The 25,416-nt window shown below is 41.3% G+C and overlaps 1 protein-coding gene across 1 annotated transcript in view; it reads left to right on the top strand.

The window, feature by feature from the left end:
- Nucleotides 1–25,416, top strand: part of NKD1 (NKD inhibitor of WNT signaling pathway 1) — a 109,054-nt gene that overhangs the window by 58,234 nt on the left and 25,404 nt on the right. Inside the window, exon 4 of the mRNA XM_064723269.1 lies at nucleotides 9,363–9,420. Within this exon, the coding sequence (XP_064579339.1) occupies nucleotides 9,363–9,420 (58 nt within the window). The remainder of the gene's footprint in view (nucleotides 1–9,362; nucleotides 9,421–25,416) is intronic.

Below are 25,416 nucleotides of genomic sequence, written 5' to 3'. Positions count from 1 at the left end.
TAACATTTTCAAGGAAAATGCCATATGCTCAATTTTTAGCAAGTGAGATAGGGAATTGGAATTTCTAATAATAGAGGCAACTCTTGAGTTAAAAAGAAAATGTTTGGAAGGGAACTTTTTATTTGGGTGTAATCCTCCTGACATCTTTGTGAATCAGCATGCAATTGTTCATCTAAATCAGGTTTTTAAACGGTGTGGATCTGTGGTTTTTTATTGCCTGTAATTAAAAAACATGTGTCTGTTTTCATGTATTCAGCATCAGTCACCAGTCAGGCATGGTCACAGATGCTGGACTGCTTACAGGAATGTGTGGAGATAGGTTCTGTTTTTTATTTTATCTTTTTCTTCAGAGCCTCACATTGCTTGTCCTACATGCCAGGCTGCAGAGTAGAAAAGAAACCTCCATGTCTGTCTTTTCCTCTTGTCAGCTCTGTTTTTAGCCTTAATGTTGATGGCATTGTGCTTTGCTGGGACTTCCTGGCCCATTAAAACCCCAGCCAGTTATAAAATGATTAGTTGACATACCTGGGCTCTTGGGACAAAGAGGTGGTTTAAAAAGGAATGTGAACCATCTGTTTTGCCAGCACCTCCTGTTGACAGATTTATGGCTCAACATTAGCATATGTGTCCAGGGTCACACACCTGTGCTTCCTAACAAGGTAATATTATTTAGCAGGGAATGTTTTCATCCTGAGGATTCAGAGCTCTTTGCAAAGGTGGGCATCAAGAATTCCGCTTTACAGTTGAAAAACGAAGGCACAGAGAGATTTAAGTGATTTACCCTACACCACACAGTGAGTCTGTGGTGGAGCAGTTATTGAATCCAGGTTTCCTCCAGCTGCATAAATACACGTCATCCATTAGCAGGAAAAGCCTTAGAGCTATAAACATAATAGAGGAGCATTGATTATCATTCTAGGGGAGCCTTAAGCCCTTGTGCTGTATGAAAACCTGAGCCTTAGAGGAAGACACAGGCTATTCTCACAAGAAAGGCTCAGAATGCAGTATGTAAAGCTGTAATGACCACTGAACTTGGTGATCACATTGTAAACCAGCAAGTTATTCTGTCCCCAAGCTCTGTAGCCATTTTCTACAAGCCTGCTTCCCAGTGCATGCCTGGATACAATCACCTCAGTGCACTTCAGTCTGTTTCTTAAAGAGTTTTTTGGTAACCAAATCTATCATGAAAGGAGGTTGAACAGAAAATCAGATTTATTACACAGCTACACCCATCTGTCTGCTGTGGTAAAAAAGCCCAAAATAAGCAATTTAGAGAAATCATTGAGCTTCTCCAGGCTGGAAGGGAAATGAGGATTTGTCTTCTTTCATTCATGTCCTTAGACATGTTCCTCAGTATAATCTATGTTGAAGATGAGATCTTGGGGACAATTGATTTTCCAATCAGCAAGGAGATTAGAGGATAGTTAGAATGAAGTAAGGTAAATAGCTGAATCTGTGGAGTGAGTTCATTTATTCTTCTGAAGTAGCTTCAAAGTGAATTTAAATATAGCAAAAAGCAGTCATTTCTTGTTTCAGCTCTATTTAATCTCAAAGACTGATGTTCTTTTTTAGTTGAAGATGGCTGGACCCTTCAGTAGGAAAGTTTAACTGCTGATTCTGTACATCTGTTCTAACAGTTGCTCTCAATTATATGGTCTCTTATCTGGCAGAAGTCCTTGAAAAACTGTGTTTTATCCTGTCACCTTAAAAATTAGAAGCCTTAATAGTTACAGAATTCCAATAATAATGTTAATGGAAGATGTCACTTTGCAAACACCTAGCAGGGGTTTATAAATATCCATAAAATCTAGCATTAAAACAGCATAAAAATAGTAATGTTCTGTCTTGAAACTAGAATAATAAACAAATAAAAGTGTACCCTGAATGAATCTTCTGAATGTCTACAGGTCTTAACATACATTGGATAAAAGTTTGTGGTATTTTAAGCTATTATTTTTGGTCTTTTTTTTTTCTATATATATTTTTATATAGTTAAATGAATTAATGAATTAAATGAGCAGGCAGGTAGCCTTTGTTGGGTGCAGGCTGCAGTGACTGACCTCTGAAAAAGGATGCTCATTTGCCCACTACAACAGAGGTGACAAAGGTACTTGCAAAGAGCATGTTTCATTGTTGTCACTACCAGATTTCCACAGGCTGGTGAAAAGAAATAGATTAGAAATATGAAGAAAGGATTTGGGTTACATCCTGTTGGAAAGCCTGGTCCACATGTTTGTTTTGGGCAAAAGAAGTTCAGCTGCATGGTGCTAGCAACCTGGAACAAAAAGTACCCTGTTTCCTTTCTCATTGTGGCCACCATGAAGGCTTTTGTGCAAGTGTCCATCTGCTGTCCATGTCCACTTCCTCGACAGCCTCGTGTTCACATTCCTATGAATGGGCTCTCCTTGAAAGTGTATCATACAGGAACTGCTCCTGGTACCATGTGAGGGCCTGTAATAGGGATAGAAAGGTATTGGGGATGTTTTCTGCCTCATAAGCCTCTAATAGTCCATGATCCTTTGTGACTGGAGTTTAACAGTGGATATTTTTTGCCATCCTGTCTTTATCACCACAGTATTTTACCAGCAGCTGGAATTGCTCTACAGGTGACTTCTCTGAGGTGAAACTGCAGGAGTGCCAATTCTGTCAAATTGGTGGACACAGATGTGTGATTTCAAGCAGTGTTGCCATGTTATTGTGGCTGGGAGTTACTGCTCCCAGAGAACAGAGGCAGCCAAACCGAAGGCATTTGTGTTTCACCATTTTATTTTTGGAGCTGGTAGATTAGTGTGATCTTTATGCTAAGGTCCCAAGGGATGAATTTTGGTATCACCCATTGCGTCCTGCTCTCTCTGTTAGGAGGACCATAACTCTGGGCACAGAGGCCAACAAGGCAGATAAAGGCTGTAAAATCCTAAGCCACAGCAGTTAAACCCATCCAAAATCATCTGTCACAGATCTTAGAGGAAAAGTCTGTTTTCTTAAGAACTCTACCTGCTGTGGTTATATGGTGAAGTAATTTTATCTGAGAGAAGCTTCAATGCATGGTGAAGGAAGAAAAACCTTTCTGTAATGACAAAGCACAGGTTCTTATTTCAGAGAAAGAAAACATTATACAAGTTGAGCTTGCTTCTTCTGCTGAACAATCTACATTATTGCAATTGCAGCGTGTATTTCAATGTGATCTAAAAAGTAGAGTCACCTTGACTTCTTCATGTGTGAGATGGTTTATGCATTCTCTACAGAATGTTGCATCCTAGTGAATTATCTTTATTATTAAATTATCCAGAATGGCAAACTTCAAAAAAGTAAGACCTCATGATTGCAGAAGAAAAAGGGAAATGTGCTGTAGAAGAATAATATTAGGCTTAAAACAAGGCATAAACATGTATTGCTCTATAGTGTTTTTCTGTATGGCATGTGTTTAATTCTTACATGGATTCGCCTGGTTTCAATTTTCATTATAGTGAGGTTTGGCATATCTACTTTTATCTGTGTAGGGCCCTGGTTTTATAGATTACTTATGAACAGAGAAGGAAAGGAAGCTCTTGTCCTAAATAGAATACTGTAATACAGGAGTGTGTGGTTTATGTGAAAAAGCTTATGAGGGGGATCTTCAAGCGTTTTTGAAAGAGAATATTACAATGAAGTCTTCATTTCCAAATGCCAAGAGAGCCAGATGCATGCCCAAAACACATTCTTCTCTTTTGCCTGTAAGTAGTGATTGCATAAAATTGTGTCCATAAATACCTACTTTCATGTATGTTTGACTGCATGGGTACCTGTGCATGGAAGCTGCTGGCCTGGCACAATATCCTCTCCACATGTCTGACTGTGAGCAGTTTATTTGTTTATTTCCTTATTTATTTCATTTTCAAGTTTTAAGCCTGGCTGTAAACCTGTATTTAAAGAATGATGACCTCAGGATAACTGAGTATCTGCTTCCACTTACATTAGATAAATAAATAAGATAAATAATAAAGTAGTGATAAAGAAACTACACCATTTTTTGAGGTGTGAGTAGGCTTCCTAGTGCTGAGGCCTGGCTTGAGCTGATCATATTCACACATGGCTGTGTTTCTAGTCCATGGGAAATTTCAGATACCCAAAGAGGAACAAGGTTCTTTCCATCAACTGTTTTTCAAAAGTCTTTTTCCTCTTTCTGTTCAAGTCTGGACAAGACTGAAAATAAAGTACAATAATAATGTGTGCTTTGAGATTTGGATGGGTTTCCTGAAGCATCTTCAATAGATGAGGTTTTCACATTTTCACAGTCTGTTAAGGACTTGCTGTATGAAAATCAGATTTATTTTGGAAACTCCTGCAAGTGAGACTGAAACATTCAGAACGGCCACTTGGCACCTGGCAGGCCCTCAGTGGTTTGGTTGAAAGGCCAAAGGGCACCCTCATTCTCTTGAGCCTCTATTTCTTGGGATTGTTTTTTCTACATCAAGAATTTTGTGCATAGGTGACACAGCATTCTTGTTGGCAATGACTTTAAAACCATTTCAAATCTACACAGCACATTAGAATTACCACAGATCTTGTCTCTTGCAGTCTTGTTGTGAAATGCATTTCTTCAACTTCACTCATTCCAAAACTTTATTGCATCAATATGAGAATAAAGAGAGAAAACCCCATGTTTCAGTCAGATGGTTAAAAACAGGGGGGAAAGGTTTTTGGTTGATGATGATTTGTCATTCTGCATGTGTTGTGCAAAAAAAAAAGTATATATGATTCCTCGACAAAAACTTCATTAACAGGAAATATGTGCATATTTTCTGCCAAAAATGTGGAAAATTCAGTATCTTAAGGCTAAATCAAGATATTTTAATGAGGTGTTTGGAGAAGGAGAGAGGTAAAGCAACTTGTTTCCACTTGACAAGAGCAACACCTTTTAGAAAAATGTTAATTAATGCAATATTGACTTGAGATGTAATACAAGGAGAAGGGGGCCCAGGCTTTAAAAATGTGCTTGCTATCATGATAACCCTCTTAAATCAAAGGTTATCCTTTGAAATATGTAATACATGTATGGATGTATCTGTCTGTACTTAACACTGGAGCCAAACTGTGTTGAGCACTGTGTTAGGTCAGGCACAGGCTGCTGAAATACACCCTCTGGTTGCTATCAGGAGCTTTGGCTCTCATGTGCCATAAATGTGCTGGGTGTTGTGGGGGTGACATGGAAAGGCAGAGCCAGGGCAGGGAGGGGGTAATAGTGCAGAGCAAGGTTGGAGCAACCTTGGATGTAGGGACCAGGAGGCGGGACTGGGGGATGTGACTGCAAATATGCCTGTGCAGAGCCTGGAAGGTGCAGTCAAGGAGCTTACCCTCAAGGTGGAAGCAGAAAGGGAGCCAGCAAAGGTGATGTAGGCAGAATGAAGGGTCAGTATTTGACATTTGCAGCATTTTCAGATGGCTGGTGAGAAGGAGATCAACAGCTGGAAGCCCCAGAGTGAGTGCCTGGCCTTTGTCTCCAGAGACTTGTGAGAGAAGACTGCACAGGGCAGTTAGGGCTGAAGCTGAGGTTATAAAAATTAAAATTTCCATCGAGTTAGAATTCATTGATGTCTGATTGTACAGCAAAGGTGGGAAGTGAGTGATGATTGCTGGACTTGTACCCAGCTGAATAGAAGCCCTGGGGTGTGGGAGCTTTTAAAGGTGTTTTTTCTCCTCATGTACGTATATACTCAGCAACATTTCTGAGGGAGTTGCACTAATTAACTCTTCTTTCCACCCCCACACTCTTAAATCTGAGCTGGGTACAGCAGCACCTATCAGAGTGGGATGGATGGGGCACAAGGTCCTTTCTAGCCAGGCCAGGCAGCTGTTCTGGGCTGTGAAGCACATGTTTGAGCCTGAATCTTAGTCATTCACTGAGCTGTGTGGATAGCCAGCAATGGCCAACTTCTTTATCTGGGAAACTCCTGGTGAGGTAGGAACACTTACTGTAGATGGGTTCCTGTCCAGCAACCCATAGCCATGGCATGCTGGAATAATCCTTCTGTGTAAATGTTTCTTTTCTTTATTCTTTCAAGTGCTCGCTGACCTCATTTGTGTAGTATTTCACAGGGTACATCTGGTTTTGGTTGTTTCATGACTCAGTGTTGCAGTTTGAGAAGGCAGTGCAGTGATTTAAAGCACTGTGTCAGGACAGTGATATACAGCTGCCTGAGACCCAAATGTTGTTGCTGTTTGGGCTCTGCTCCTGCCCTGGTGGGTGCTGAGGGCCCTGTGGCAGAGCCTGGCTGAATGCAGAGCTGTTCCTGCTTTTTCATCCCCTCTGGCCTGTGTCCTCCTTGTGCTTGAACACACTTCAGTGTGTTCCCTGTAGTGATTGCTTGATTGCTTCCCACTGGAGCTTCTTGAGCTGTGGGTTCTGTTTTACCCACTGGCCCTTTTCTTTCACTCCAGCCCATGTTATGAATTTGGGTTGCTGGGAGCAGATGCACTGTTTTACCTACTCCAAGGGAATTTGTGTGGGTCATTGGGAGAATATTATGCAGGATGAGCTGCAGTCAGAATTGTTTTCTCTGATATTTGCTCAGCTTTTATGTTTTTCTGTTGTGTGAGTTTACATACCCTGCCCAGAAACCTTTTTTCAGGCAGGTGCATTTTGGTGTTTATCCAGGTGAGATAGATGTTTATGCAACATCTGTCTCAGTGGTGCTAAAAATACTCAGGTAACTCTCTTGCAGTTTTTTTGACAGAAAAGTTAATGATGATAAGATGAATGAGTATATATTTTTTTTCTCCTGCATTTTTTTCACTGTAAAATCTTAAGAGTTGCCCACACCCTTCTCAGATACATGTCTGTCTATCAAAGATAATACATGTCAGAATCTTCCACAGAGGAATACCTTTGAATGGGAGCTGAGGAAGTCTGCTTAAAGGTGTCACTAACTGTTCAAACGATGCTCTCATCAGTTTCAGGATGGATTGTCAATTTATGTGCTGTCTAGCAGTTATATTATGGTTCAACAGCATGAAAAACACTTTTTAGAATGTGTTAATTTATAATAATTTGGTTTAAGGCAGAAACACTTAGTGGAAATTTGCTTGCATTAAGTTACTACTTTAACTTAAATAACTAGGAGCTAGAGAAGGAGTGAAACTAGACAGGAATATAAAACATATTTGCTTAAGACCCATGTAATGATTAAAAGTGAGGAAATAAGGCAGCTAGTGTAATGAATATTAATGCTTCACTCTGCTGTTTTACACTCCCTGTCTTCCACTGTTTTCCTTTGAGTTACTTGATAGTGCATTTTTCATCAACAAATGTATGCTTGTTTTAAAGTGATGTCTTTTGACATATGAAAAATCACAACAATTAATGACTTGTGAGTTTTGTAGAGCGTGAGATTAATGGCATTTTAACAGGCAGTGTTTGATACCCAGATGCAATGCTTGCCTAGCTAAAATTTTAGGAGGTGAAAGCTACCATCTGATGGTGTTCTCAGAGATACACCACAAGTACCTACCCATTGCATAGTTGCTGATCAGAAATACAGAAAATAGTTTTTTCCCCCCAAGGAGAGTGGGAATTCCAACACAAGAAAACCCCAAATGAAACAGTTATTCAGTATTTAGCATTGTGGGAGAGCAGAGTCACTTCTGTGTGTCGTTACCTATGGGAGCAGGCAAGGTATGCTCTCACAGCTTCATGGAAAATTGTGACATGGGGGAATTTGATCAAACAAATAAATGTGTACTAACTTTTAGGTGGTCCTGAAAAGATCATCATCTTGCAGCAATGTGTATCATGCCAACATTTTGTGTATTCTTTTCATTCTGTTTGTTCCTTCCATACTTTTTAAGGTAATGATTGATATTAATCAGCACATGCCCAGAAAAAGAGAGTTTTGTACTGGAACAAAATAGGTTTTTTGTGATTTTCTACATGGAAAGATAAATCCAGAATGTCAGCTTTTATAGCACCATTGTGCTGTGCTGTATCCCAGCATTCAGGCCAGTTTGCCAGCCTTTCTCAGAGACATTTCTCCTGCAAGGTCTAACTTTACTTCAGGGGATGTGACTGTGAAGAGGCAGTATTTTCATGGTTCCTGGGCTAGGTATCCCAGTATTGTTAGTGAAATCTAATTTTTAACATGCTGCTGCAGAAACTGATACTGAAGAATTCCTAAGATATGCTTTTGTGGCTTAGTTACTCTGTTATAACTAATCTCAAAGGATAACATTTGGGCATGTGGAAGGTGAAGAACTTCTGCCAGCTTTTTCAAGAAAAAGAGGTGAACTGCCTTTATCATGATCAAATTCTTTAACAATAAAGCTAATGAATCCAACCAGACATTAATTTTCACAGGTTGCTCCCTTATCCTTATCTTCTGCTAAAAGCTCTCCAAGGTCAGCTTCCATCCCACAGGTTGATACTGAGAGTTCTGGCTCTGTGCTGCCGCTCTGTTTTTGCAGATGCAGCTGGAATGGCTGTGAGTGCAGCATGCCAGTTTTTTAGCCCCATATCCTTCTTTGTCACCATAACTTTATCAGAGGCAGAGGGTGTTTGGGGAGAATCCAGGGAGCTGGAGTGCAGTGTAAGGTCGGTGACAGTGGTGCTGCCAAAGCTTGGGAATGGCTGGGAGCAGTGAGGATGTGAGGAGAGCTGCCAGTGCTTGTGGTTTAGCTGGGCTGGGTGATGGAGCTGGAAGGGTTTGCTAATAGGAGAGTGAGAATGCTCTTCAGAGTGTTTGTAACTGGGATTAGCTCCATATCCCACTGATGCCCTTTGTAACTGCATCAGCACCACTGGAGAGATGGTTTTTGGGTCTGAGATAAGTCTGTCTGCATATCTATGGCATCTGCTTCTGTATTGTTCTAGACATACTGGGGTTGACAGAATTCCATTAATTTCAGAGCTGAAGGCTCAGGCAGCTTGTCAGAATCTGTTATCTGCTTTTCTTGGGTGACCTCTGGCATATGGAAGTTTTCTGTTTGTTGGTGGAACCAAGTGATGACATTCCTCTGTGGGTAGTGAAGGACTTATTTCTCCTTTATCATTTCCATTTGGAGTTTTTTAATCTTGCTTGATTGAAAGGACATTGAAAGACTAAAGATTACTTTATAAAATTATTTAAATATGATCCTTTTTTTTTCTTTCCCCTGTGTAGTCAATTCATCTTCACCAAATTTTTGTCCAGAAGTATGTCCAGAGCATTGTAAAATAGCAGCAAATGCATTGACTACCACTAATAAGGTGACTGACTTTCCTGGAAAACAGTTTCTGTGTTCTCATTCATGTTATAAATTAATTCTGGCAATAATAAATACGTATTTTTAACACCTCAACACTTCCTGTGTAGTGTATTTGTAGTTAATTTGTTCTGTTTTGTTTTAAACAGGATTTATCTGGGGAAGGCTACAGAGACACTATTGGTGATGAACACTTTCATCTAGAAGGTATTTAAAGAACTACATTTTTTGGTTAATATAAAGGAGTATTGGAATAAGATAGTGAATAAATAAGTGTAAGAATGCATATATTTAGTGTGCAGTTCTTGATCTACCAATGTGTCGTTTGCCTGAAAAAAACTGTTAAGATGGAAATAGGGTATCTGCTACTGTTGTGTTGGTAAAAGTCACCCAGCTGAATCAGAGGGACCAAGTGTTTTTATTCAGGGTCTCACCATTATCTCCAGGTACTTCTCCTGGCATTGTAGGAGTGATGGATGTCACTGTCCCTGGCAGAGGTGGCAGATGAGTGAAACTGTTGGCTCTGATTGTGTGGGACACTGCACTCCCTTCTGGCTTGCACAAACCACCAGCCTTAGAAACTCCCACGTTAATTTCTAGTAAGGACTGGAGACTCTTACTCAACACATTTTTCTGGAATATGAATGGAGTCATTATTGCCTCAGACAGTTTCTCTTCCCATCTCATCTCCTCCTCTGTGGTCAGGCAGTTGAGATGGAATCACTGTTGTGCTGGGAAGGACATTGGTGCCTGTGAGTGTGAATGCTGCATTCTGCCAGGGAACATATCCAGGGTACCTTGAGCTTCTGGGACAAGTGGGGGTTCTGAGTGCAGGAGATTAAATTGTTGCTCATTCCTTTCAAGGAAATGACACTTCAGAAACTCTCTAGTGTAACAAGAGGTTGCATGGGCTGAGTGCTGGATTTATATTATACAGTACTGGAAACGGTATGCCCAGTTTATTTAGGGCAATGAACCATGTCAAGCTTAAGCTGGAAATTTCTATACTTTTATAATCCAATCATTTGTTTCTGGTATTAGAAGCTTTTGTATAACATGAAAGATTCTCTGTTAGGAATGTCTGCCTTCCAGTTCCTTACCTGTGCAATGTGTTAATGCACTGTGATTCTTGGATTACAAGTTTCTCTTATCTCTGTAGTTTACAAAGACTGCATGTCTCATATGTGCCATAACAGGAATTTTGGCTGGTGCTTGTAAGCTACTGTTAATCACAAAGGCAAACTATACTTGCCATGATGGAGACAGTGTTTGTTGAGTGGTTTTGTATTTAACTTCACCACAGTTTTCCAATCTTCCCTTACTAGGACATAGGGTAGGATTTTAATTTTAGAATGATAGAAGAAACTACTTCAGACAGGATATTAAATGTCAGCAAGGTGAATAATTCCATTTTCTTTGTCTCATTCTATCTTTCCTTGCCTCTAATTATTTTTCTTTATTGTGTGGCATTATCTTGCATAGCAAACATAATGTTCAATATGTAATATTTTTGAACTAGTCAGCAGCAAGATTCTTTTTATTAGAATGTAAAGCCTTTTAGGTAACTGTAATTTCAGTCTTTCAGCAGTTTCACATGATTACTTTTGATGAGTCTCCTTTGTTACGAGGTAGCTGGGTAGTGAAGACCAGATTTAGATACCAGCAGTGGTCGATCCTTTGTGTGCTGTCACCATGGAAGAGCTGTTCTGTGGCATCTTTCCAGCTGGGAGGGAGATGACTGTTCCCACCCTGTGCTCAGGCAATGCATGCAAGTTGTCAAGGCTTGCTCCTCATCCCTTCTGCTCTCAGATCTCCGGCTGTGCTTTCCATGCTGGGGACAGTGTTAACCACTTCCTGTTTCATTCAGATATAGAAAATCTTATAATTATCAGATAACACAACAATCATTGTGTTGAAGCATCCTTTTTGTGTAACTTTGTACTTGCATCATACTTTCATGATTGTGCTAGTACTAGCACAGAATTGTGATATTAGATAAAGTAAAGCTGAAACAGATATGAGATCTTTCATAGGGCACAGATTGAATTCTTAGGTACAAGATGGCAACTGTGGTACCTCTTCTCTGCATAGAAATGTTTCTGCGGGAAAATGTAATTAATATTCTAAAACATAGATTGATCTTTCCATCTAAAGTAGTTGTCCTGCCTCTATTTTGCTGCCTCATGATCTTCATGTATGTACTGATGTAACACATGTGCTTCATGAATATATGCTCATGTGTCATGAGATAACATCAAAATCACCAACAGCTTCACAGACAGGGATCTGTAACCCAGGAAATGGTTGGTTGGACTAAGCTCAGGGAGGACGATGGCAAATACCATGCATCAGTGAGCTATATTCTGTCTTCATAAATTCATGGTAGGGATGAAAAGGAAACATTTCTCAGATTTGCACAAAAAGCACAGCAAGTTCCACAGTTCTGGTTTAGGAGAACGTTAGAGCCTTCTCTCTCAGGAACTTTATTGGAGAATAAATCTGAGTTCTTTAAAAGACTCTCACTGAAAAGGCAAAGTGGCAATAAGAGAAATAATTGAATTCCTTATTTTGTTTTACATAGCCAAGTTCATTACCTTTTTTTTTCCTTCCCTTTCCTTTTTTTCCCCCTCTCTTAGCTGTCTGAGCAGTACAGATAAAAAGAACTCTCTTTGCTGGATTTAACTTCTGTGTTGTTATGTAAAGCTTGATCAAATCCTTTCGTCTTAACAGACTTAACTGGCCAACAGCAAAAGGCTCGGGATTCTGGGATTAAGATTGTATTTGGTAAGAGGACTGGTGCATTAGTGCTTTCTTTTGAACTATACAAAGAACAAAGTAAACATCAAAAGCATTAAGCCATGAGAGCGGATTGTTGACTCAATGTTGCTGCATGACAAGAGGTTAGAACTCAATAGCAGCAACTCTGTTATTGAGTGCTGTGCAGAGAGAAACGGTTTGACCAGCATTGTCTGTTACAGCCACCACCTGCCTTTGATTCTGCTGCTGGGCAAGTCGCTAAATTGAAATTTCTGGATTTTCTCTTACGTGGTCAGTTGAGAGACTGATTCCTTAGATAAGAGACACCAGTGGAAGCCTCAGTCTCATATTACTCTTGTTCTGTTTTCCTTCTTCCTCTTTCATTAATAACACAACAGTTGGGCATGCTGGATATAGATTCTTCAGTGAATTTGTTCACATCTTGCATTCCAGGTGATTTCCAAGTGCATTTCAGAGCCTTCCACTTGGCAGACTTGGAGTGCTTGTGCAATCTGCTGTGGCTGTGTAGGAGTGTCTCGTGCTCAAACTTCCTTGTCCCCCACTTTCTGCGCAGGAAGGAGATGCTTCATCACCCTTCACATATAAAGGAGCTCCCGTCCTCCCTTCCTCATCCCTAGCTAGAATAATGAGTTATCAGAACTGAGTGGCTGGGGTTGGCTCTGGAAGAAGTCACGAAAGCTAGCACAGACATTAGGAGATGTTTCCCATTTTGTGTAGGTGGAGAAGCTAAAGTGGCAGGCAGGAATTGAGTGCAGGATCTAACAGCAAGTCACTCTTCTGCCATGGAGACAAGCAGGTGGTTCAAAAAGACATCTGCCATTTGAGTGCTTAATAATGACATCCCATTCTCTCTCAACTCTCCTAGGCATAAGTAAGCTTCTGATGAGTTGTTCGAGAGTCCTGCTCTTGTTCTCCAGAACTTTTTTCACCTCCTTTCCCTGGATGCTTTTAGAAATTTTTGCAGCTAAAACCTGTAGACCAGGACAGCTTTCTTATCTTGACCACTCCATGTCTTCCTGAAATGAGCTGGGGTTTCTCCATCTTATCACTTGAGCATTTAAAAACTTCAGAAAGTTCAGCTCAGGAAAGAGCTCCTGATGCAGTCCTCTGATGCAGACTGATTGTACAAAGGGGTGATTTCTTCTTGTCCCAGTACAAGCTCTTTGTAGCCCTGTGGGATACAGCTGCCTTTTGGAGTTCACAGTGAAGGCTTGAGCTTCACCTTGATGCCTAACCTATAGTCCCAGTTATTTATGCAATAATGTGATTTCTCTTGTCACTGTTCTCTTGAAAAGTATGACCTAAGTATTTCTCTTAATCAGAAATCTTGCATCTCTTGAGATCAATCTAGTCCTGTAGCTGTCAGAGGAGCTGCCTCTTACACTGATAGCAATCTGTTCCCTGTTTCATTTGTCAGCCAAGGGTGATGTCTTGATTATTATTCTCTCAACAGAAGACTGGAGAAGATCCAAGCCTTCCTGGTGCCTTATCTGAACATGATATCCAAAGCCCTGCTGAAAGTACTGACAGAGTTTGGCCTGAATCAACAAACCCAAGTTTTTATATATGTTTCCTAAGACAGATGTATCTAAAGCCCTAGATGTAAGATGTTCTCTGTTCTGGTACGAGAAAGGACGAATTATTCAGGTCATCTTCTTGCCTATTAATATTAGAAACCCCCCCAACAGAGTTCAAAGTACATGTTGTTGCTGAAAAAAAAACCCTAGCAGATCTGTACAAGAGCCACTTGTTGCACTTTTCACTTACTTACAAGCTGTTATGTGATTTTTAAACCTGTAGTTAAAGCATTCTGTATTCAGCAAAGCAGAAAAGTTATTAATTATATTCTTAACATTGTTATGTGTTTTCCACCATTTTACTGGTGTGTGCAGTCTGTCCTGCACGTCTTCCTCCCCAGCATCTGTGGCTGAGTGGGAGCTGAGGTGTGGTTAGCAGTGCTCCAGCATGAGGAGCTGGGTTAGTTTTGACTTTAATAAGAACTGATAAGCAAACAAGGGACGAATAACAAAAAATGAACTGGTGGTTTAAGGCTGCTGATCTTCTGCCCAGCTCTGACAGCCTGCCTGGACCCTCCAGCTGCACGTGCTTCCCCCTCCACACTGATCCCAGACATGCCAGGGATGGGAGCACGTTGGCTTCCAGGGGATGCAGCAGCAGAGGAGGCATGGGGGAGCATCCCTGCCCAGTGCACCCCACAGTGGGGCTGCTGCTGTGTGAGATTACTCCCCTTCCTCTCTCTCCATTCAGGAAAGATTTGGTGAAGGCTTAGTTCCTGAGGTTTTCTCTAAAATTAGTAATTGGAAGAATATTTGTTGGGATGTCAGCTCAGAGGAAGAGTGATAAGGTATGGTACTTGGGCCGAAAAAGTTTATAAACTTGTCAGCAAATGAAAACTTGGAACAAGCATTTTGGTTAGTTTTAGCTGATCTTCTACTTGCCTAGGGGACACTTTTTACCATACTTTGTTAATCTCTTAACTATAATAAATTAATGTATTGTTCTAAGCTGAGCTGTGAGTAGGTAATAAAAGGCAGTTATTTCAAATGGCATTCCTCTCCCTAGTTAATGCTTTCAATTATAATAGTTCTTATTTTTCTAATGCTTAAATAATTTTTTCTATTTTAAATACATGACATTCCAGTGTATTTATAGAAAAGGCATAGATTGCATCTTGCACATAGGCAAATTTTCTTTATGTTGGCACCACAATTATTACCTGTATGGTACCATTGATGCAGGCTTGGTGCTTTTTAGAAAATGATGGTCCCTTCCCTCTCAGGTTCTTAAACAGAATACCTATTTAACCTTGACATTGCAAATAGCGTGTTAATAATTCTACCTTAAAAGTGCTCTTGTGGTCAGCCTTCTGGGATGTTAGATGGGAACTCTGCATTTTAAGGACTTGCTGCTAATCCTGTGCACTTACCATAGTTTTGCTGTGCATGAGTACATGCTATATGATCACCTCAGGCTGCTGATCACTGGCTGTATTTTCTTTCAGCTCCCAAGAGGTTTCTGCTGTATCCTTTCCTACTACTCAATATGACATGGAACAACTCTGAGGAATGTCTGTGGCCAGGGGGTGACCCGCTGGCAGCAGCCAGCAGTGTGTGACAAGCAGCAGGTCCCTGCTGAGGCTGGCGGCTGATAAGCTGGGCACTGTGGGCTGGAAGGAGCAGCAAAGGACGTGGGGGTGTGGGGAGGAAGGAGCAGGGGAGAGTGCCAAGAGAAAACTGCTTAGTTTGGCAGTTAGAATAAAAGTCACCAAAGAACATGAGACTGGTAGGATTAGCAGAAGTTTTCCTGTGGTTGTGCACAGATCCAGGAAATTATAAGAAGCAGGTAGGCTGCTTGCCATGAGTGGGAGGAAAATCTTACGGCATGAGGCACTTTAAAAAAAAAATTAAAAAAATACAAAATTGTACAAGTGTTTCTTAACATTAGCTGTTCCAGTTGAGGGGGGTTGGTATTTGGATCAGAAGCTTTTACTTCTGGAGCTGCTGTTTCAAGTGCAGCCAGGTCAGTAGTGATGAAAGACTGTTGCCATCCAAGGGTTGCCCATGGCCTGTGTGTAATGAGTTAGTGGTCTCCAGGTGTTTCCAAATGAACCTTTACAGTGTGTCTAACAGCTCCCACCCATGTTGGCAAGCAGAGCACAGAAAGGCAGTGAAAAGTGGGCTGTTAGGACACCTCAGAGGGTGAGCTTTCCTCCTCACTGAGCGGCTGCTGTGTGCAGAGCATGTGCTCTCCTCCCCGTGTTCCCTGCATGGAGCATGTCACTCTCTTTAGCTGGCACCCACCAGCTCCTACTGGTGCTGCCCAACAGGCTGTGATAGATGATGTATTTTGTCCATGCTTTGAGAGTGTTCTGGGTTAGAGTCCTCTGCATTGGGCTGGGAAGATCATACCTACTGTAAGTAGCAGTTTCACATTGATCTCTGTGTTCGGATCATTCTACACAGCTGGAAAGTTGTTACATTGAACACAGGCAGATTGCATATTTGGTTCAGGAGCAGGCTGAGAATGAAACTTGGGATTTTCTGCAGCCATGTCTGTCCCTTAAAAAAGAGAATTACAAAGTACAGTGCTCAAGAAAGCCTTCCAAACTTACAAGTGATCTATATTGTTTATGATAGCTGAAGAAAGCCAAATGTTAATAGCAAAGTGAACAAACACCTCAGAAAAAGCAAAGAGTTGATCCTTAATGAATATCTTAAATATGAAAAGCTTTAAAATAATATTATGTGCATAGTATTTATAATAATATTGGTTTTCCATGTTCTTTCCATCTACCTAAGACTGGCAACTTTTCCTTCTGCTGTGGAGCAGCTAATGTTCTTCCTGAATGGTCATTTTAAAATAATCAATTAACAATAAGAATATTCTTTTACTCTCAGCTCTGGGATAGTCATGAAGCAGTTTGGTAGGAGGCAAAAAAGTCACTTGTTGGTAAATATATATCTACAGATCTCTCAAGCTGCTTCTCTCATAGCGTGTGAGACCCAGATCATCAAGGCTCTGGGAAGCAGAAGAATGGAAGGCCAAAAGGGAGATGTCATAGAAGGCAGGAGAGCTCTTGGGCTTGCCTTTGGCACCCCAGAGGCGAGCAAGGCAAGTTGGTGGGTGTTGGGCTGTCAGCTCCCTGCAGGCTGCTCACTCAGTGAGTGGAGCTCAAGGGAAGGTTCCCTGCAGCAGGGCTGAGAAATGGTGCCAGGGCTGTGGGGTCTGTGGTGTGTCCATGGAGCTGGGAAGGGCTGGGCAGTGGTGTGTCCATAGGGCTGGGGCAGTGGTGTGTCCATAGGGCTGGGAAGGGCTGGGCAGTGGTGTGTCCATGCAGCTGGGCAGTGGTGTGTCCATGCAGCTGGGAAGGGCTGGGCAGTGGTGTGTCCATAGGGCTGGGCAGTGGTGTGTCCATAGGTCCGGGCAGTGGTGTGTCCATGGAGCTGGGAAGGGCTGGGCAGTGCTCTGGGCTCACTGGCTGCTGGTCAGGCTGGGCAGGGTCACTGTCACACAGTGCAGGGGGAGGCAGGCTGGGCACAGCTCTGCTCCAGCTGTGGCACAGCTGGCTAACCCTGCCCAGCCCTGCCCAGGCCCTCCTGCCCCAGCGCTGCTGGGTGAGCTCAGCTGTGCCTGGGGAGAGGCTGCACCTGGCAGAGGGCAGCCCCTGTCTGTGGGCTCAGATAAAGCTGCATTTCTGTACATGGCAGCAGTGTAATAATGTACTGCAGCTTTGCCCCAGGACATCCTCCACCAAGAACAAAGAATGAAATATGGGAACAAGTCAGGAGTTTAAAAACAATCTCTCTGGAAACATGATGAATACCAGTGGTTTCATTTATTCTACTTGAACAAAGGTCCTTTTCTACTTTTAATTTCCCAGCAACGATTATTACCAGTTATTTTTCTTGTAGCTTTGACCACAGTTCATGGAGGTTTTATTAAACATATTTTTGAAAAGTGATTCAAAATGCCATTCTTCTCTGATTCTCTTGCGACTCTGTCTTTTTTTCTATTTTTTTTAATCCATGTGAAGCCAGTGCATATTTCCAGTCAAAGATTTTGGACTAGATAACACTCTCATGCTGGTGTTCCTAGAATTATTCCAGTTTTTTGCCCTTATAATCGAAAGAAGTTTTGGCCTTTGATATTTCAGTAGACAACATATATGTTTCCGATCCCTTGCCTTTACATGAAACACTGCACTCATTTTTAGAAACCTTGAACACTGCGTTTAATAGGCAATATGTCCTGCTGGAACTCCCAAATATTCCTCATGTTTTAAGTTTTCCTGTGTTTCACTGACCTGTGGCAGAGCCAGGCAGCTGAGCTTGAGTGCTGCCTTTGCTGGGGTTTGGTAGCTTTCTTTCTGCAGAGGGTTTTTGTTTGTGCATGATTCTGTCGAGGCCTTTCTCTCCTGCCCACAGGGATTTCATGTCCTGGAGTGTCTCATGTGTGGATGCACATTATGACAGGATTGAATGGTTCTTGCATTTCTGGGGCTGAGTTTAGGAGCAGTTGTTCCATACAGATGGCCTGCCTGATGGATGCAGAGTTAGACAGAGCCTGAGCCCTGTGCTGGGCGAGTTCAGCCCCAGCAATGCTCTGAGCCTTGCAAGCACTGGGCTGTGTGGATGAGAGCTGTGGGGGCCATTGCCATGACAAGCATGTTGCTTTGCCAGTTGCTGTTCCAAATTCAAAGTGTGTATCAGGGTGCTTTTGTGTGTTTCAACTCCACTTCTGCTGCAGTAGCTACAGAAACCCAAAGTTTTACCTCACCAGGCAGAACAAGTGCCCTTTGTTACCTAGACAGATTACAGGTTTTTCTAAAGTCTGCTCTTCATAAAAGCCCAGCTTGAACAGTGGAAATTCTGACTTGCCTCAGATACTGAGGAGACTTTTATAGTTTCAAGTAGCTCCAGGGTTATATTTTAAAAGTTGAATTTCATCACATGTTTCAAGTTTGGTGGAAAAAAAAAGGCATGATATTTTTAGCAGAAAAAAGTCCCCCCACACCTTTTTTCTTAACAGATGTTTCATCTCAATCATATCCAAACCTCAAAGCACAAGTAGCAGTCAACCTTATTCTCCTGTGGAGCAAGAGATAAAATGTCATTTGTTTGGAAGACAAGCTTTTTTTTGTAACCACAACTAGTTTGTGAGTAAAAGCAAATAATAAATGCAGCGCTGTGGGGTTGTGGAAATGAACCTGAAGCAACATTTCTGCTCTTGAAAGAGCTTGGAGTCCAGCTGCTCTTGTTAGATGGAAAGTCCCAACCCCCAGTCTACAAAAAAAAAAAAAAAAAACCAACCCAAAACTACCAGCAATCAGTTTTTTCTTGCTTTATAAATCTGATCCAGCAATCCAGGTCCTTTTACCAATAAAATACGTCATCCAGAGTTCTCAACTTTGTACCAAAAAGGATTTAAAACTGTAAAGGTAACAGAAAGAGAGGAAAGGAATAGTAATTGTAGCCTGAAATATCCAGAAGTAAAAGAGCCACTACCCAAGGAATTTTGAGAGGGCCCTGGAGGAGTGGAGAGCATTTCTGGGCCTGGCAGCCAGGGCTGCACTCAGGGCTCCGTGCTGGCACGGGAGCTGCTGGGGGAAGCCAAGGCAGCCCTGGACTCTGTGCATGGAAGATATTTTTAGGAGGGAGTTACAGTCCATCCTAAGGATGTGGAGGCATAAAGCTGAAGTGTGGTGCTGCAGACCCTTGCTTTGGTATTTCAAGGAGGCTTTGAAGAGAGTGGAGCCATGCAGGTGTGGTAGGAGATGGTTGGCAGATGGGATTCAGACCAGTCTGCTCCCTGGGAGCTGCCCTGTGCCAGCTCCTGTGCCCTGCAGGGACAGCTGCCAGCCCCTCTAGCACATCTTACTGCTGCCCAGATTCCAAGGTGCTACATCTGAAGGTAAATTCACAGTGACAGTGTCTAGGGGAATATCACAGGATCTTCCACCAGAGGGGTGGCTCAGAGTGGGAAGCTGAATCTTGAGTTGCAAAGACTTGGGCTCTCTAGAGCAGCAGGAAGGGCTGGCTCCTCCTGCAAGGGTGTTCCAAATGATGCTCCAAACCATCTCTTTTTCTGTGTTTGAGCAGTATGCGGGCTTCCATCTCTGGCTGAGGTCCTTAGGCTCAATGGTGAGCAGATTCCTCCCTTTGCTCTGTGGGAATTGTTTCTCTGATGAGATCCTGTGTACTCTTCAGACTTCAGGTGGTTGGGTCAAGCCTTGATAAAATTTCTCTGCATGTTTAGCAGTATGTGATGTATTATCTCAGTACTATTCCTCACCCATGCAGAAATATGAAAAGGGAAAGAGACATGTGCACATGTATATGCTGGACTACTAATATTAATCACAGTAATGCTTTTCTCTTGTTTGTGGATCTGTCTCCATTCTCCTCCCCCCACCTAGAGTAATATGGGAATGGCTGTGAGGATGGGAATACTGAACCTGCTACTGAATTTTAACTATTAACTATTAAAGAGTTGTCAGATCTGTAACAATTCATCACAACCAAAATAATGTTACAGACATAGGTCGACAACACTGCTCTCTGTAATAGGTTAGTGCTGTGAGGGTCAGAGTGACATTCATCCTCATGGGAAGCAATTCTGAGGAATTGAAAATTACAGTTCAGATACCTTTAGAGGCCCTGTTATCACAGCAAAGGTGGTGGAAACACATTGTACTTATTGAGCAACCAAGTTAGATGGGAGCAAGTTAATATCAAAGACTGCATTATTAATAACATTACCTACTCAGTCTTCATTTGAATAAAGGGTTATGCAGGGGCTGGGTTCTTTTCTTCTTTTCCTTTCCTTGTGAATCTCAGGGGGAAAAAATCCAAAGAGACAAAGGCAAAGGAAATGTAAGATAGAAAATTCTATATGAATGTGCATGTCTGCAACTTACAATGAGAATGGATTTTTAAAAAGCAAAATTGTTACCAGTTTCTAACTAAAATCAGTGTAGGACCAGCTTAGGAGAAGAAGAGAGATCTTTTTTCTTTTAAGTTGCAAGTGATCAGTTGATGTCCCCATCTGTCCATGTTCAGTCGCTGAATTCAACACTTCACAGCCCCATTCAGAGCCCTGGGACACACAGCACTGTAAGGAAGTGGTAAGTGGTCCATATGACACTGACAGTTTTCACTTAAGGAACACTTACCATGTAAATGATACAACAGATTGCATTCTGTTCATGTGGGTTTGGATATGTCCACTGATCAAACAAAATCTTGCTTCTACAGGTATCATCCTGAGCTATTCTGACCAAAGCTTATGGAGATTCTTCCCTGCTTTCATCTTCTTTTTTTTTTTTTTTAACTAGGGGTGGGGAATGAGAAATTATCTTCTTTGATCTCCAATGAGGAAGGAAAAAAAAGGACTGTTCTGTTCAGGCTTTTGGCTAACACAACAAACAGTGTTTAAAATTTAACTTTGCTTAATTAATTAGTAATTCTGTTTAGTGCTGTCTGATCTTCATCCAAAAGGTATTTTGAAGCTTGAGAACTGAACATGAAAGTGTTTTGGGTGAAGATGGTCAAGTAAGGCATTTAATCTGGCAGTTTCTGTTGATGAAATACAGCCAGCTGGGGAACTAATTGGAAGAGGGAATCATAATCTGGCAAAATTCAGCAAACTCCTTCCTTTTAGCAAACTCACTCCAAATAGAGTGTGGGAAATCTAGGTTTAGTGTTTATGCAGGTATGAGTTACCCTAGCTAGCAGAAAGAAACCATATGGTCTTTTGTATCTGCATCTTTAGTACAAAACCCTTCTTGTAAGGAAATAGTAAAAAATGCACCCCCCCCCCCCCAACATAATAGGGAAAAAAACCCCAAAACGACCAAACCAAAAAAGCCAGACTTAGATAGAAACCTGTGAATCTGCATCAATGTTTGGAAGTACTTTTACTTAGAAATGTCAAATTATTTGGATTGGCAAAAGGAATTGAACCTTTAAGGAAGGTGATGTTGCACAGACCTGTGAGTTTGACTACATATTATTCGGAAGAGAAACTGTTCTCTGAATTTCTGAGTGAATTTCAGTGTAGCCATTCCTCACTGTCCTAGTAGCGTCTTGTCAGTTAGAACCATGCCTGAATATTTAAAACATATTTTGGTTGTCTATTTTTGTTAGGGTTTGGTTTGGTTTGGTTGGGTTTTCTTTTTTACTTTTTTTTTTTTAAGCTGTCACAAGGTCTGAGTCTGAGTCACTGTCCCTCTGCTCTGTCTGCTCCTGGTCAGGTGCTGGCAATAGGTCTTGTGACATTGTGATTTCTTTTCCCCTATGGTTTGCAGTTGAGTCTTCAATTTGTGTTCTGACTGTCAACAAGAAACCATGAAATAGAACATGGGTTCTCTCCGTATTTTCAGGTTGAAATACCCATCCCACATTGGTAGGAGGCACTGCTAGTACAGCTCCCTCTGAGTTGGTTTTGACTTGTCCCACTGGACGTAAAATGGACAATTAATTTCCCTACAGCAAGTTTCAGAGAAGGCAGCTTGATCTTTGTTGTTTTGGAGGGTGTGTCTAATTCATCAGCTTCAGCTTTCAGTCAGGGAGAGCTAAATACATGCTTCTGGCACTGCCCCAGGATGAGCCTGTTTTTCTATGGGCTTGTTCTGGTGGCTGTGGAACAGGAATGTTCCTCCCTGATCCCGTTCTCCCTGTGTTCATTTGCCACTGGAGAAGGGGGCCTCTGCTCAAGCAAAGTTATCTCCATCAGGGGTAAATTTCAATCAAATCAGTGGAATAAAACAAAGTGTGCTTAATGATGGGAGTGATGTTTCCTAATCCATGGCCTCCAGGAGAACTTAAAAGTGAAATCTGAATGTGAATGTAATTGTTAATTAAAGGACTTCTCCTCAATTTAGACTTTCAAAGATGGTTGTTACTGCTCTGGTTGTTGTGCAGTTAGTAAGGAATGTCAGTTATGAATGAATGTTTATTATGTTTGCAATGAGAAAAATGTTGGCAGATAACTTAGACATCAGAGACCTCAGATAAAACAATGAAATGAATTCTCTTTCTGTCCCTTTGGTTCTCATAGTCTCTAAGTCTTGCTGCATCTGCTAGGTCTGTAAATTGGAAGGGAAGCCCTGACCCCGTTGATGTCTATAGGAATTTCACTACTGAGCTTGGCCAGCTCTTGGGTGCTCAATCCCACCAGTCAAATTCTGCTGATGAAGTTCAATTTGACTATTATAGAAGTACTTATGACTTTCCCTCCTTGTCTTAATATGTAATTTTTTAAATTTTACTTTTATCCTTCTCCCCCCCCACGTCTCAGGTTGTAGTGTGTGTTTTTTTGTTCTTTTCCCCATGTACAGGTAATTCTGTCCCTTTGCTTCTGGTAGTAGTTTTAAGGAATTGCTCTATATTGCAGCTCTATTTTGGTGTTTTGTTTTTTCTCCCTTATTGTCAGATGCAGGATGGAGGCAAGAGCAAGATTTTGTTTTCTGCCTGAAGCTTACTATTCTGACTTCATTCAATACACAGAGCGCAGCAATCGGTTTACCTCATTTCTGGGATATTTTGGTGATTCCTAAGCAGCCTTTTGAATTATTACCCCCTTTCCTTAGGAATGAAAAAAAAATAAAATAAAAAAAACCCTAAAAAAAAGGCTTAATTCTTCTGGGATGAGTCTTAATATCTTTAAACTAGTGCTCATTCTCTTACTCTTTTCCTCCCCCACTTCAATTATGAGCAATTGGGTGGTAGTAATTAACAATTGTAGAGAGAAACATCTGCTAATACACTTAAGCCAGTCAGTTTGTTTTTCGTGAAAGAATGGTATTTCACAATTTTTCCAAGTTAATATTTTTCCTTTATTGTCTTTCCAATTTCAAATATTGTCCAGACCCATTTTTATAGTGTCTTAAGGTTATAGAAGTGAATACAAGACCATTAATAATGAACAAGAAAAGAACATAATAAAGAAAACATATGCAATATTTCAATTCATGAAACATTCTGTTAGGGAACATTGTTTTTGAGAGCATATGGTTATTCCCATGAGAAGCAATACATATTATTTTTTCCCCCTCCAGTTGTGGATTCCCACAACAAGGGTATGTTTCTCTGTGTATTTGTCTATGTAGCACGTTCTTTTTGTCAGGACTTGTTATCTGAGCAGGGAGGTAAGTAAGTATTTTTGCACAGATGATGTATTGTATGCAGACCTATTTCTGATGGCCTAGACTTTGGAAACACAAGTCTATTAATTCTCCACAGTCCTTTGAGATAGCTATCTTGTCTGGTCTGGTTTAATATCATTGGCAGAGCTGAAAGGAAGTTCACATTGTGAATATATCTGAAACCTTGGCATGTGGCTCACTGGTGGATCTCTGTTTACAGGCTGCCAGTTTTAACTGTCCCAAGCAGACATTCTCATTTATTTATAAGTAGGCTCTGCATGTGTTTGTATCCCTCATGAAATTGAGCGCATGTCAATAGTCAAAACTAAGTATAGCAGCAAGATACCAAACACTTCTTCTGTTCTCAGACAAAACAGTATGTATTTTTAAATGTTCATTGGGTTTGGATGAGGCATATGGGGATATATGCACAGACACATTATTTGATCTCTTGTTAATATTATTTTAGTATCTCTGTATTGCCCTTTAAAGTTTCTTCAGTTAGATTTCATTTTTCTTTGCTGAACGAAACTTGACATCAGGATGAGATCACCAGATTTCCCCGTTTCATTTGAGCTCCAAAATGAGTAACTGATTTCAAAGGATAATTCCCTGGAGCAGCAAGGCCAATAAGTTCTTCAGATCAAAGGTCAGTGAGGCTCAAAGAGGATAATTTCTGGCATACAGTATTTAAACTCTCCCAAGGAGTGTACTGCAAGATGTATCCCCTCCTTCTCCAATAGTTGAACCCTTGTTTTTTGAGAAGACTAATTTGTCAGTGCACATTTTTTCCTCTGTTACATAAATTATACATTAAAGTGAAAGCTTCCTATCTGAACACACAAACTGTACATCCAGAAAGGTTTTTAACCATGCCAGGGGAAGGAAGGGCTGCTCCTTCAGCATAAGGTGACTCTGTGCTCTTCCTCTCTGAGGCACCTGCTGGGTGCTCTAATGCCAGTGGCTGCTCAGTGCAGGAATGTGGTGCTGGGAAGGAGGGAATGCTCTGTTAGACAACTTTGTTTTGACAGAAAACCCAACAAAGGACACTGGGGCAGGAACAGCCACCTCCTGCAGGATCTGCCTCACAGTGCTGTGCCCAATGCACTCTGCCATGCCATTGTCATTTGGGATTGTCATTTGGGATGCTGACTCTCAACAGAAGAAAGACAACTGTAGAAGTCTTATGGCCCTCGTGTACTTCTAAACATTTAAAAAATGTGTGATAATGGGAGTGGATGTTTCACTGTCCCAAAGAAGCTAGGGGTCATACCAGCCCGGCTTTCATTTATTTCACATTCTTAGAGCAGGACTGGGAGGGATTGCAAAAGCCTCTTTTACAGAAGTTTTAATCAGGTTATAATTGTGCTTGTGGAAAACCAGTCACTGGTGCAGATGAGGCACTGAACATCTGGGGGTGTGTCTAATAGCTGTGAAGAACCACTGTCAGTATAACTGTCCTTGTAATGAAGGCCCAGGTTACTTTTTCATTTCTTGTTGATTTTAGAATGTAGCAACAAAGTGGACTGAAGTAGACAAGCAAATGTTGTCTTTTGTTGTATGGGGGTTTTTTGTCACCTTAGCTTTGAACTTCTGGGAATGTAGAGTTTTATTCAACGGGCAAAGTGAGTATAAAGCAAACAGCACTTTGTCAGATATACTTCAGTTATGTATTGGAAATAATATTTATTTTAACACCTGTCTTACCTGTGATAAACACTATGCAAAAGCCTCCTAAGAAACAATCCCTGCTCAACCAA

This window comes from Zonotrichia leucophrys, chromosome 11, assembly GCF_028769735.1.
Source record: "Zonotrichia leucophrys gambelii isolate GWCS_2022_RI chromosome 11, RI_Zleu_2.0, whole genome shotgun sequence".
Taxonomy (NCBI): domain Eukaryota; kingdom Metazoa; phylum Chordata; class Aves; order Passeriformes; family Passerellidae; genus Zonotrichia; species Zonotrichia leucophrys.
Note: the sequence above shows the minus strand (reverse complement) of the source record. Positions and strands in the feature narration are given on the sequence as shown.